General features: G+C 32.2%; 1 protein-coding gene across 2 annotated transcripts in view; it reads left to right on the top strand.

The window, feature by feature from the left end:
* Positions 1 to 10378: 10378 nt before the first annotated feature.
* Positions 10379 to 15341, top strand: part of Slc4a10 (solute carrier family 4 member 10) — a 194389-nt gene continuing 189426 nt past the window's right edge. For both annotated transcript variants that reach the window (XM_076866182.2, XM_076866180.2), the window contains exon 1: positions 10379 to 10444. In XM_076866182.2, coding sequence (XP_076722297.2) covers positions 10400 to 10444 — 45 coding nt within the window. In that variant the 5' untranslated portion in view covers positions 10379 to 10399. The remainder of the gene's footprint in view (positions 10445 to 15341) is intronic.

The following is a 15341-nucleotide window of genomic DNA, read 5'->3' as shown; positions in this document are numbered from 1 at the left end:
AATTCACAACAGCCAAGCTATGGAAGAAACCTAGCTGCCCTTCAACAGATAATGATTGGATAAAGAAAATATTATGGAGTAATACTGAGCCATAAAGAAGAATGACTTTATGGCATTTGCTGGTAAATGGATGAAACTAGAGACTATCATGTTAAGTGAAATAAACCCCAAAAGTTAAAGGTTGAATGTTTTCTCTGATATGCAGTAGCTAATACAAAATAAGACGAGGAGGATAAAAAATAGAAGAAAGCAGTGGAGGAGATGAAGGGGATTGAAGGGTGAGAGGTAAGATGGGATAAGGAAAGAAAAGTGGAATGAATCTGACATAATTTTTCTATGTACATATATGAATATACCACAGTGAATCTCTCCATCTACAAGACACTAATTAAAAAAAAACTATAAGTAAGTAGCAGAAAAATCAGTAGAGGGGAGGGAAAGAGGAAGTACTGGTGACTGAATTAGAGCAAATTATCTTCCATGCTTTTATAATTTTGTCAGAATGAATCCTAATGTTATGTATAACTAAAAAACAATAAGAAAAAAGGAGAAGAAAAAAGTGATGACCTATATACTGATTCAATGCATATTTTCAAAAACATGCTGAGTTCTGGGAATTATATTAGATGCAGTAGGGGGAAATAAAAATGAAGCACACATAGATTATGTCTTAAGGATCTTTATAATTGAAAATGAGAGATAAGATTAAATCTCAGAGAAAGTGCAAATGTTTCAGAAAGGTCAGAAAGTTAAAATTGAAGATTAAAGAGCTATGAGAGAGGGAGGTAAGACCAAAAACATGTAATGAAGGGAAAATTTCATGGAAGATATGTTTTGCTATACTTTGATGGACAGATAGGATTTAGATCTATGGAAACAAGTTAGAAAGGCATTCATTACAAAAATGATGATAACAACATTTGTAAAGTAATTCTAGTCTAGCATTGTGTGAGTTTTTTTTTTAATTCAACTAATTTTATTTTATTTATTTTTTTAAATTAATTTTTATTGTAGGTTGTTCAAAATGGAACATTATCTCTGCTTTACTGATAGGGACTTGAAGTCCATAGAAGTTTGGTAACTTGTAAAATATCTCACATATAATAGATGACAGAACCAAGATCTTGATAAGATTCATATATAATAATATACACAAAGCTAGGAGCCTAAAGCACAAAATTTTTTTGGGAATAGTGAGCTATTGGGTTAGATGGGTTACAAGATAAATAAGGGGGAATAGTTAATGAGAGGTCTGTCAGAATTAGCTATGGGGGTCATCAAATACTAGGACAGGACATTCATAGGACATTCTTCTGACCAGGTAGTGACAGTAGCTTCAGACAAGCTGAAAATAAATTTTTTAAAAAGGTTGCTGGTTTAGTAACTAATTGGTGTCATTAATGCAGCATTAATACATTTAATCATTTCTCTATGCCAGGATTATGAGGCAAATGCTGCCAATGTGGACAATGAGGGCAGAGAAATGGCCACTAGATGCAGTAAAGGGAAGAAACTGGTTGTCTTCCAACATGTGCTTTCTTTCCTACTTATAACTTTCTAACTTTTTAAATCATCCATTGATTATTTTCTCAACAGTGAAGATGAAAACAATAAAATAATGATTATCACATATTGAGCTTATATGTGCTAGACTGTATTGATTGCTTTATGTATATTTTATTTAACACTCAAAATAACTATGAAGTAAACAACATTAACTATTTTAGAAATGAGGATACTGAGGTTAGGAACTCAAGCAAATTGCTCATGATTACTAATGGATAAATTCAAGATTTAATGTTTGTCTTTGACAATTAAACTTCAAAGCCATTATAGTATAAAAGTTGTGTTTTAAGGCTGAGTTAAAAAAAAAAAAACAAATATTCTACTCTATCATGTCTGGAGTGTCTACACTGCCATCCTGAGATCCTAGAAATTCCTTCTTAATCATGTATATACCTCTATTTATACCTCTATATTCTGTGCTTATTTTATATAGATCTTTTTCTTTTGGTTACTCTAACAAGTTAACTCATCTTAAAATGATTATAGCAGACATTTATTTAGTATTTGTACCAGGAATTACTTACCTAAATGTGTTATTAATTTCATTAACCCTTATAACAACCATACTAGGGCAGGATTCCTCATTTTACATATGAGGAAACGAGGCTGAGTACCCACAAAGACAAACTCAGGATGTGAACTTGGTAGTCTGCCTCCATAGCCTGTTTTTCACTGCAGACCTTGTGAGTGCTTTAACCAGATAAAGGGTAATTTTTGAGGTATATTTACTTTTTTCTTTCCAGTGTTTTTTTTTCTGTTATAATCATATTTACTTATGATTTGTGACCTTGTCACATTAGAATTAAAGAAAAAAGAAAAACCTGTCTTCTGTTTTCCCTATCACCTAAGTACAGTAGTCCTCCCTTATTTATGGTTTTACTTTACATGGTTTTGGTTGCCCCTGGTCAACCATGGTCTAAAAATCTTAAACGGAAACTTTCAGTGGTAAAACAGAATAGAATCCTGCCATTTGTGGCCACATGGATAGGACTGGAGAGCGTTATGTTAAGTGAAATATGCTAAACACACAAAGACAAGGACCACATGTTCTCAGTCATTTGTAGAAACCAGTAAGTCAACCATGTAAAGGAGTGGAATGGAAAAGTGGTCCCTAGAGACAGGGGAGTGTAGGGGAGAGCAGGGACAGAAAGAAATTAAACAAGAGCACAAAAAGAGTAGAGGAATCACTCCTGGTTCTTTTTTTTTTTTTTTTTTTAGCACAGTAGAGTAGCTATTGGACCAAATAACTATGATATATTTCAAAATTATGAAAAGAGTATGAAATTTACAACTCCTAGAAATGACTAACAGTTGAAGAGATGGAAATGATTATTACCCTGATCTGGTGTATAATGTATTGAATTACTAAAATGTACCCCATATTATTTTTTTCAAAGAATAACTTCTATTTAAAAATGGAAAATTTTGAAAATAGACTGTATTTACATAAATTTTATTACAGTATGTTGTTATAATTCTTCTATTTTACTATTTATTGTTAAAACTTTACTTGCCTAACATAAATTAAACTTTATCATATGTATGTAAGCATAGAAAAAATACATATAAAAATATATACATGTATTTCAATACTTGTACCAGGCATTACATATATGCATATTTTCATATGTGTGTGTGTGTGAGTGTGTGTGTGTGTGTGTGTGTGTGTACTATCCGTGATTTCAGGCATCTAGTGAGGATCCTGGAACATGTTTGAAAATAAGAGTGTCTAGTATTGCAAGGTTGCATTTTATAAAAGCTATCAGAAAACTTCACTTAAAGAATTATTATTTTTTTAAAAAAATAATGAGAGATTTTAAAGAATAAACATTGTGAATTTTTATTTATCTTCTCATTTACTAGTACTGGAATGGTGCTTAGAATAAATTTACACATGAAAATATATTACCTTTACACATGATATTTTGGATTGAGTTTCCTGAGTTTCCTTGGCTGCAGGCATATCTGATAGCCATTTGGAAGGTTTCCTAGGGCTCTTTCTGTTTCAGTGAGTAAAACACCATTGAACTGGGTGAGTGACTCCCCTCTCTAGGTTTCTTCATTCCATAGATGTCACAGAGAAAAAAAGTGTAAACTAGATCTTATTTTTTCATTGGTTTTTAATTGGTTTCTTTTGCAATCTTTTAGTAACCAGTTCAAAAGTTTGTTGTTTGGGTTTACAATCCTGGGTATATTCCCAAGGAACCAGTGTTATTATTTCCTAGTCTGTAAGCATAGCACAAGGAAGGCTTATATAGTGTAAATTTTTGTTGTTCTTAGAAAACGTAAAAAGATAACTCTATTTCATGTACTTTCCTTAACTTGGCTTTTTTCTTAAAGTATGCCTTTTTCAAACTTTTATATTTAAACCATTATCCTACACAAAGACAATATGATAATCCAGTTTGACAAAACAGTGAGGCAAAAGATATTTCTGCTCAAGATTGTAAATAGATATAACCCTTGGAGAGAGAAATTTGTACTTTTTATCTGAAACCTCAAAATGTTCATATCTGTCCAGTACAGAAAGTATTGAAAATATCATATCCTTTGATCTAGTAAACTCACTTATTGGAATTTATCCTTAGAAAATTGAGGGTATGTATAAAACCATATGCCCAAAGATGCTTATTATATTGTTATTTTATAGTATTGAAATGAAAAAAATGTCTATAAATAGAGGAATGATTAAATTAAATATGGTATTCTCTGGAATACCATCTAGCCATTAAATATTGTATTGCAGAAAAATTCTGACTTACAGAAATATTTATAACATAATACTTGGCAGAGATTGTTTAATATAATTGTAAATGCATACTAATTAAAAAACTGAAAGCAAAATATCAATAATATTTATCTTTGTACAATGATCTTCTGTATTTTTATACAAATACTTTTGTAATTGGTATAAAAAGCCAAATGCAAAGTCAGTATTGTTCAGCAAGTAGTTACATATTTTATTTTCTTCTAGTGTATGACCTACTTTTTGATTTTGCTAGGGGAACTAGTAGAATGATTATGAAATTAGAAAATATGGGATTTGTTAAAAACTTGAATCCAGTGTTGCCATTACTGTGATGAAAAAAATACCATCTCTTGTTTAAACAGGAGGTAAAGCTTATGTGTTTAAAGGCCTGAACATTTTATTGAACTAATCCTTTGTACTCTGACACCAACAATATACCAGGTAGCAGTGATTATTTATAATAATAATTAGAATTTTAATAGGAATGGTAAGTTTTGTCACCATCTATTAGGTCTTCTTTCCTGATTTTTTGCTATACAATATATATACTTGCTGACCTATGTCTCCAAGTTCAACCATATTCCTTATACAATGGAAAACAAAACTGTGCTTCCCCTTGTCCTGCTTGTGAGAACCACTTTAGATCAAACCACAATGCCTAATTAGACAATTTTTTCATATAATACTAAAATTGGCTTAAGAGGTAATTTGTCAAAAATAGTCAGAATTAGCTTTATCCCAGTATAAATAAAGTGTGAAAATAAATAATCAATCACATACATCAGGTGCAAGGTACATAAAGAATGATTTTTAAAAGTTTGGATACTCTAAAAAGTAAATTTGAATATTTTTACAAAACCAGATCAGAGATATAAGTAAAACATTAGAAAGACTGAAATTTAAGGCAGAATTTTTAGTGGAAAGTAAAAGCTCATGAGAAATGGGTATTTGTTCAACTATCAAAATACTTCTCAGAAACTAGTTTCTGTTTTGATAAGAAAAGCTTAAAGTCTATAGATATGTATCTATAAGATCAGTCAAATCAGGGATATTTTAGAAATTCAATATTTTGCCTATTTTTTTCAGTGTATATTTTACATAGTTGAGATTGTACTTCATATATATATGTATATATATATATATACACTTGATTTTCACTTATTATTTTGTTATGAAGTATATTTTACTTTGGTAGTAATATCTTTTATTTATAATATTCAATGTCCCATGGAATTGTACTTTTTGATATACCATAATTAATTAATCTTTCTCTTCTGAATAATGTAACACTGGGCTGGGGGTATAACTCAATGGTAGAAGACTTGCCTAGCATGCCCAAGGCCCTAGGTTCAATCCCTAGGACTGCCAAATAAACAAAAGCATATCCTGAATAATATAGCATTAAACATCTTTGTGCCTATATTTAATCTGCAGTATTACCTTTAGACAAATCTTCCAAAATGGAACTCTGAGGCAAAGGATTGAATATTTTTAAGAATCTTGATAGATTTTGCCAACTTCTTTTGAAAATTTAAATTAATTTACACTTTTTCATTCCTTTTTTTTTTCCTATACTGGGGTTTGAACCCAAGGGTGCTCTACCACTGAGCTACACTTCCCTGGCCTTTTTATTTAGTTTTCTTTGAGACAGGGTCTTACTAAGGTTCCAAGACTGGCCTTCAGCTTTTGATCCTCCTGCCTCAGCATCCTGAGTTGCTGGAATTATAGGAGTGCACCATGGTGTGCCTGGGCCTCTCCTGTGCCCTGTTTGGGTGCCATCTGCCATGGCTATCTCACCTCTGCTTTCAGTCCTGTCCATTAATTCAGGGAAAGATACCGCATGAGGGGCCATGGGGGATGAAGAAAAGACAGACAGACACACATAAAGAGAAAAAGGTGGGGCAAGGTGGGCAGCCAAACTCTGATGGAGTTTGACTGACCCAGAGCTAACTCAGCATGTTTAGTATATAGGTTTCATCTGAAGGTTATTTTGGGGAAAGTTTCAGCAAAGCAGGCAATCTGAAAGACACTGGACTGGAGAGACATTAGGGTTATATTGATATGTTCAGAATTCTCTATTCCTAGAGTTGGTGTCTGAACTCAAGGCCTCAACTAACAACTCTGATCCTTTGCAGAGTTTCCTCAGCCAGTGTCACCATAGCAACTGGGCCATCTTGACCTGCAACTTGACACAGTTCCCAGTGCAATGCAGGCATAAGGGCATCAGGCCATAATTTAAATCATCACTTTACACAATCATGTCTGGCCTAATTTGTAATTCTTAAAGCATTAGTATATAAAATAAAATGATTACTTTTTCAGACAATATCTCAGATATTTTCTGTAGTAGACTACTTTTATATGAAATAAAGGTTAAATGCTTTATGACAAAATAAACTTTCATATAGAAATCTTGTGAGATTTTTTTTCCTGAATAATTTACTATTTATCAACCTAACAAAAACATAGGAACAACATTAAAGTGAATGGCATTTTAATTACTGAAGATACAGTATATTTTTACAAAAATAAAATTATAAGACCATGATTTATATTGGAGAAAACTTTGAAACAGGAATTCTGAATTATAGCCTTGGCATTGCTACTGACTGACCTTGGGCATGAAAATCAAGAGCTAAATGTGATAATTCTGATATCCTTGCTGTTTTTAAGATATTGATCCTTGGGCTGGGATTGTGGCTCAGTGGTAAAGCGCTTGCCTAGCACATATGAGGCTCTGGGTTCGATCCTCGGCACCACATAAAAATAACATAAAGGTCATTGTGTACACCTACAACTAAAACAAATGTTTAAAAAAGATACTGTTCCTTTTTGGGATATTGGACATTCAGCAAATCAGTAAATAAAATCCCTCTGGATTTGTGCTTTGTGCTCTGTTCTGGCCTGAATGTTTACTCCTTCCCCATTCATATATTGAGAACCAATCACAAATATAATGATGGGTCACCAAAATCATGGCTCTTTCCCTCAAGAATGGGATCAGTACACTTGTAAAAGAGGCCCCAGAGAGTTGTGTTGCCTCTTTTTCCTACCATGTGAAGTTATTGTGAGAAAAAATCCTAACTAGTCCCTGAATCAGCCAGCACCTATCTTGATCTTGGGCTTTCCAGCCTCCAGAATTGTGAGAAATGAATCTCTGTTGTTTATAGCCACCATTTCTATAATTTTGTTATTTCAGCACAAATGGACTGAAACACATCCTTTTGGATCTCTCTTCATTCAGTACAAGGGAATTCTTCTGCAAAGTTTTGTCTACTCTTCATCCCTTCTATCAAATATATGTTGGATAGACCTCTCGGGGAAGGTTAGAGGCACCATGCTTCACTATCATCAACATTAAGAACATCAGTATGAGTAGCATATTATCTGAATAAATTTTTTAAACAGAGAAATAGCTGTCTAAAAAATAGGGTTCTTACAGTTTCAATTGCCTTATCATGTTAAATTGTTATTAAGTGGGTCTAATAATGTATTATAAATACATAATTTTTGATTAAAATATTTTATCAACTAGATAATAGATTAAGAGCTTCTACGCACTCCAGGTTTGATGTGTTTATTGAACACACCAATTAAGTGTATTGGCAAGAAAACACTGAGGAAATTAGGTAATATATACTAGTTAGTATCATTAAGAGAATGATAAAACCCAAGTTTGTACCTATGTTCTGACAAAATATCTGAAAAAAGTTCAGTTTTGTTACTTCTCATTTATTTATTTATTCAACAACTTTCTTCAAGATATGCATACTAGAAAGGACACAGAAGGAATCTAAACCAAATGTTCCTCCTCAAGTCTTTCCAGCTAATTTATAAAAAGGACACATGCACTTGAAATGGATAAGTAACAAAACCCAGAGGATCTGATGAAAGCATGCTGATTGTAAATGAGATATGTGATAGCATAGGAGATTAGGAATGAAATTTGACATTTCTCTTTGTCTCATTTCTCACATCAGTCTTGAAAATTTTATTCTTGCTTACCTGGAATCTATGAATTTCTCTCTCTACTGCTGCCACACTTTGATTTAGACCCTCATCCTTACTCTTAACTTACTCTAGTTTTGTTTTACTCAATTGATTGGCTAATTGATTGGCCACAGTGTATTCAGGATAATTTAAAATTACAAAATTGATTATGTTGGTGGATTTTCATTCCCCTGAGAATAAAGCTCAAAATATTAGTGTCTCCTGAGGCTTCCTGTAATTGGTCCTTGGCTTCTCATCTCTCCCATCTGTTCATACACTTTATGGCCTAACCATGTATTTATCATTTCTTGAAAGTGCCTTGCTCAGGATCTTCTCAATTTTAACAGTGCTTGCCTGGGAAGATCCTTTTGATCCCTAGATTAGGGTAGGATGACCTACTATTGCTCTCATTTCTTCTTTTTATTCTTCTATCATAACAAAACATAGTTATTTAATTATCTGCTTTTTGTGAAGATGAGTTTTATATTGTCTGTTGAGGAGTCCCCAGCACCTATCCCTAGCATCCATAAAGTATCTGACTGTAGATGATTTTTAATATTTTCTATACGAAAAGAATGAACATAGTTTGCCTATGGTTTTTCATCCAAGTGTGTCATATATACAATACAGTCAAAATACCAAGTCGTATGTCTGAACTTATGCAGTACTTTCTCAAAAACATGTGTGGGTCAGGCTACTAAAGAAACCTAATTTATTAATGCTCATTTTAACTAGTCTACATGATTATACATATTGTGCTCATCAAATATGAGTGGGAGAACGGAAATTTACTGATTTATTATTCATCTACATTTATCTAAAACATTTTCTGTAAAGCACATTTTTGCTATCATCAGATTTCAATTGATTTATTTCACAGGTATATAAATAAACAAAAACTTACAATCTCTGGGTGTTTTTTTCCATAGAGTCATTAATTCAGACTGCATATAATTTGAGAACTGTTTTGGGATAAGAAGTTGTAGTTCATGTAGTAATTTTGATTTTATTTAAATTGATTTGAACCTTTTTTGGTTTTATTTCTAAAATACAACCTTTTGTCACATGGTAACAGGAAAGCATTTCTAATTATACCTTCAGAGTATTGGTTCTTTATTATCAGACTACTATGCCAATCTTAAAATTTCCCGAATTTGCTGTGTTGTGGTAAAAGAAAGCATTATTAGAACCTTGATATTATAAACAATGACAATTCATAATAAAAATCCCAATGACTTTTATATAGGTTTCATTCCTTGATTTCATCAAGCAGTTTTAGAATTTGGTAATAGCATGTTCTCTTTTGTATATTAAGCTTTTTAGAAAAAAGTTTAAATAAAAACATAAAAAGTATTTTTGTTTGAAGCATGTTGGCTGGAAGAATGTGAAATGAAAATGAGGTTCTTGAAATACAAAAAGTGAATAAACATTTATCTATTTATGATTATATACAACCATCAAAGATTATCAGAATAAAAATTCTTCAATTTTAGGCTCTTCTAATTTTGATGGATTGGATGTGTGTTAATACACATGGTTTGGAGGGAAGATTCCTTTAAAAGGAAGCACAGTTTTACTTGCTAAATCATTATGTTGAAGCTTAGTCATGTATGGAGAAAGCCACCTAATAATTAAGAATTGACATTTTAACATGGTATTTGCAACAGACATATTGGATACTTAATTAAACAGAGCATTGTTTATTTTTAAAAGACTGATAAAAAAAATCAAACTCTCCTTGGCAAGTGAAATCTGTTTAGTAGCAGAAGTGGGAAACCTGAAGGATGTGACTGGTTCTCTGGATGATGCAGAATTGCTCTAAGCAGTAAGCTTACTGTTTTCAGACAGCATTAGCAGCATCAGCAAACACAACTGTGTCAGCCTTTCTTAGTACAGGGTGTAACTGCGCAGGGGAGACGATAAACAGTGTATGAGATTTGATTTATTGATGTTGGCTTAAACAGCTACTGATGGACAGATCTGCCGTTTGATATTTTCTTCTCTAGCCCTGAAGATGCTGAGAGAGATGGCTCTGGTTATCTTTTGTAAGACAGGAAATGCAATCTTTTAGGGGTTTCTGGAAATAGAAAGGTCATGCATTCTGGAACCTGTGAGCCTTTCCAATCTCTAAGTCACCAGGTATGACCTTGTGAATTATGATGATAGTATTTGAATGTAGGGTTATTGTTTTTCTATTCTTAGTAATTTAGAATATATTACTCAACATAATTGTTAATCATCAGATTTTCCTTTGGGTATTTAAACAAGTAAAATCTATAGTAATGAACAGCAGCCTAATAACATGAATTGTAAATTGTAGAAGTGTTTGGTGTGTGTGTGTGTGTGTGTGTGTGTGTGTGTGTGTGTGTGTGTGAAAGAGAGAGAAAGAGAGAGGGGGAATGTGTGTATTAATGGTTACTTTGGTCTCTGGGGAAAATGGGCAGTAAAGGAAGAGATTATTTGTATGATTAAAAGCAAGGTTTTGGGCTCTTTAGGTTTTTCCAGATTAAGTCTGATTAGAGTCAAATTGCATGTTTTGTTTCAAGTGATAAAAATAGCATAAATTGATCAAACTGATAAGAATATCAGCAGCAGCTTACAAATGGTGATATATTATAAAATTCTTGTTATATAGAATTTCTTAAGTATAGAAATTAATGCTGCTTCTATTGTAATATGCAGCACAGAAAAAAAAAGTTTGCTGGCTAGAGTTGTGCTTCTTGCCTCTGGACTATAAGCTAATTCCTTGAAATTTATATTAAAATATCTGAAATATTTTAAAAAGACATAGGTTTTAACCATTTCTCAGATCTATTGAAGTTCTGATGCTTTGTTGCTTTTAATATTGATCTCTGCTAAGCATTACTTATAGCTGAAGGCAGACTATAAATCTGTTTAATTAATTAATTAATTTCAACAAAGAAAGCTTGTAACATTTAAGCTTGTTGAAGAAATTTTGCCCCAGAGAGGTTCAGCATTTGCTTACTTTCATTTTCAAACTGGAAAAAACCTGACTTCATTAAACATGTTAACTACAAAGAGTAGAGAATCTTCACAGCATGGATTTATATACATATTTTGTCTTGAAACTCTGCTATTTATTTCAAACTATTTTGTTAAAATACATTTAACTTTGATTTGTTGCAACCTGTCCTCAAAATTATATTCTTAAGTAAGAAACTACCTGTGCTTGACATTCTAATTTTGAAAGAACTACATTTGATTTTTAAAATATTGTACATTTCTTTCTCAGTGTTAGATAACTTTTTAGATATGCCATGTTAAATGATTGGAGAAGATAAAAAATGTTGCAGTTTCTCAGTAGAAATATGGTGTTGCCTTTGTGATTCTGTAGCATATTATTATTTAATCCCTCATCAGGGTGAGATGACGTAGTATTAAATAAAATGAATGGTAGTTAAAGTCAAACAGTGAATTGATTCAGTTAAGGGCTAAGTTTTTCCTTTTTAATTAAAAACACATTGAAAAAATTCTGCCTACTGATATTGGCTATAATTTATATGTTATCCAGGCTACTTAGCCAGCTTATATTCTTATTAGTAGGGAAGATTGCCATATTCTTAAGCTTGATTAATTTTGGAATAATTTGAATATACCTTTTAGTTGCTACAAAACCTGTTTAATCTGTTAGAATTTATTTCCAGTATTTGCATGTATTAGTCACTATGAGTACATTCTGTTTCTTGGCATTGCTTTGGGATTCCTCTAGGCATTGGTTTCACAGCATTCTGCTATTTTCCCTTGTATTTATGAACTTTTAAAAGAATCAAACTATAAAGATTTTTGTTTATGTTCTTTTAATAATACTTAAATGAGAATATATCAATAATTTTGCAAGGAGAAAAATCACTATCTTAGAATTGTCATTTCTGTTACAAATCAGAGAGAAATTTCTCTCTGTTACTATGTCAAAAGACATTAAAAGTAAAGTCTGGTTAAAATGAAGCAGATATTTAAATGTAATGCCAACCTTTCTTCCTGTGCAGCAAGAAGATCTTGACCTTTTCAATGAGGAAATTGGTTGTAAACCTGCCTAGTAATGATTGGTCATCTTCTTTTCACAAAGGTGCCTCTGTACTAATTTACACATGCTTTTCATCATACATCTTAAAATTTCTAAAGATAAGTTTTTCATAAGCATTTGTTCATGTAATTATTCATTCAACAAACAATGTGAGAAAACCAATCATTTGCATGGTACTGTGTTTAGGGTTGTGACAAATATAAAAAAGAAAAAAGTCATTTCTTGCTTTCAAGATTATGAAAAAATATCTACAATAAACTATGCTCACATTTTGAATTGACTTCAAAGGTGATATGCTACAACAAAATTTAACTTTAGTATATAAACTGATGAATCCTAGGATGAGTTATATATAACTCTTTCCCATATGAATGTCTTGGTATTAAAAATAAAATTTTGGGTCAAACTTTATAATTATGCATTCTATGATGGCACTGACAACTGCATCAAATTCTTTTAGTATGCATAATTTGTTATAACAGGGAATTAAAATTATAAATTGATAAAATAGCTTTATGTGTTACTGAGCCTATTAACAGAAGCAGGGATCCCTGGAATCATCTTAAAAATAGGGATGTGACCAATTTATTCTATTTTTAGGCTAGGTGTGGGCAATTAAGTTAAGTGTGAGTATTATGGATGATGGTTTTGACAGATAGGGATATCATTTTGGAAATAAAAAGTAGTAAGTGTGGGAGTATCTGATGTTAACTAGGTCATTTGGGGAGTCCTTTGAATAAAATGGATCTGAATGTCTATGTCATGTTGAAATTCTGTGATTCATCATATGATGGAAGTGCTGGGGGAATAGGTCACTTCAGGCTCTAAGAAAAGGGATTGGGAGAAACTAGAGTGATGCTGGATGGTGGTCAGTTGGGCTTCACTCTATTCTTTCATATCAGTATACCTGCTGAAAATAGCAGGAAGGTGGGTCAAAGCAGATGAAAAACCCTTGTTTCCTCAGAATCCCAAACTGGGCATGCTGCCTAATAGTGTCTCCAAAGTGCCTGTTTTGTTGTGTTAGAGCAAGAGAGAATTGACTTGTACATTTTCCTGGTTTGTAACAAGTAGTTGCAGGAAGAAGCTGTCTAATATGGTGGTTAGGTAGCAAAACAAGTTACTACCTCTATGATCTTGAATCTCGTTTCTCTTTTGTTACATAGGGTACCTACATTGAAGAGATGTTGTGAAGATTAAATGTATTAATGCCCTACTAAGTATTTGTACTAGTATGTGGAATATATCAGGCACATTGTTGTTACTATTATTTGTTGATGAGATTTATTATATATTCTAAAAGCCAGGATGGGCTGTTGGCTAGTCTTTGTAACAGTAATTGTGCATATTTTTGTTCCCTTTCCCTTACTCTCCAAATAAGAAATTTGGCCAAAAACATATTCTACACTGAAATAAAGATGGTAATAAAAATGCAAAGAACAACATGCTACATTTGATTAAATTCTAACATTTCTTGACAATCAGAATTTAGAATTGAAAAATTTTGTGTTTAAGTATTCTTGCATCTGCTCACTAGGTTGATTTAAACTCTACAGTAGTCTTGCCTTATGTCAGGCTCCCCTTTTCATGGTTTTAGTTACCTGTAGTCACTTTCATTCTGAAAACATTAAGTGGGAAAATTCCAGAAGTAAACAAATCATTTTTATTAAATAACATTATAGTATATTGTTATAATTATTCTATTTTGTTACTAACATTATTGTTAATCTCTTATTATGTCTCATTTATAAAGTAACAATAGGTATGGATGTGTAGGGGAGAATGCATAGTATATATGGCGTTTGGTACTAGTCATAGTTTCAGGCTTCTTCTGGGGATCTTGAAGTATATCTGAATGGATAAGAGGGAACTACTGCACTGGATTCTATGTGTGCAGATCCTTTGCTTTCCAATGTTATGCCAACAACTTCATTCATGAAAGAATGAGTACTAGACCTTTAGGTACATTTAGCAGCAATTCCAAATCTTTCTTGGTTACAATTTAAGGTTAAAATTAAGACATTAAAAAAAGATTTACAGAAAATAATAGGGGCAAATTTATATAGTTTAGATTTAGTAAGCTTAGAGTTATTTTTATAGTTTTAAAAATATCTAGGTCAAAAAATTTACTGAAAATAAAACAAAACTTTTTTTAGTAGTTTTATTTATTAATAAAAATATTTAGTCTAGAAGAAAGACCTAAGTGCAATATGTTATAAATACAATACTACATATATGAGTAAAATAATGAAAGCTTCTATTTGATAGTATAATATTTAGAATTTCTTGTGATTGTTTAATATAAAACATATCTGCTTAAAAATTGTCAATAAAGTTCTGACTATTAGTAGTTTATTTGACTGAAATTTAAGTGCTTAAATATAACATTTTGTGACATCTCTGAATTTCAGTTTTCTTCACTGAGCAATTTCCTCAGTGTGCAGCTATTCCCAAAAGTTGGCCCAGGGTCAACTGAATCTCAGGATAGTGCAGTTAGTTACAACAAACAAACAACAAGCTACTACAGAGAACCCTACAGTTATAGCAAGCGCAGTACTAGGCAAAGGTATAAAGGACCACCGGCTGAGTAAGGAAAGGAGAGGAGAGCTTGATGGGGAATGAAAAGAATATGGAAAAGGTAGATCTTGAACACTGGTTTGGAGAGGGGAGACAGCTTATTGAGGGGAGAGAGGCAGAAAGAAAATGCGAAGAGAGAATGCAGTAGTCTATCCTGGGTATAATTAGTGGGTAGTTCAGACTACAGAAAAGGTTTGTTGGGAGCAGATAGTGTACAGTCTTGAATGTTAGATTATGATACCAACTGGGAACACTTTGCAGATCTACTTATTCCTGGTGAAAAATAAAATAAAAAAACAAAAGAGCAGTTTCTATATTTTGAAATGATTTTAAGAGCTCTAACCCTCTTGAGACTTTGAAAATGAAAAATTCCTGAGTAGATTTAGTAGTTAGTAGACAAGGTAGGGGGTAGATGCA

Source organism: Callospermophilus lateralis, chromosome 9 (assembly GCF_048772815.1).
Source record: "Callospermophilus lateralis isolate mCalLat2 chromosome 9, mCalLat2.hap1, whole genome shotgun sequence".
In the NCBI taxonomy this organism is placed as follows: Eukaryota; Metazoa; Chordata; class Mammalia; order Rodentia; family Sciuridae; genus Callospermophilus; species Callospermophilus lateralis.
Note: the sequence above shows the minus strand (reverse complement) of the source record. Positions and strands in the feature narration are given on the sequence as shown.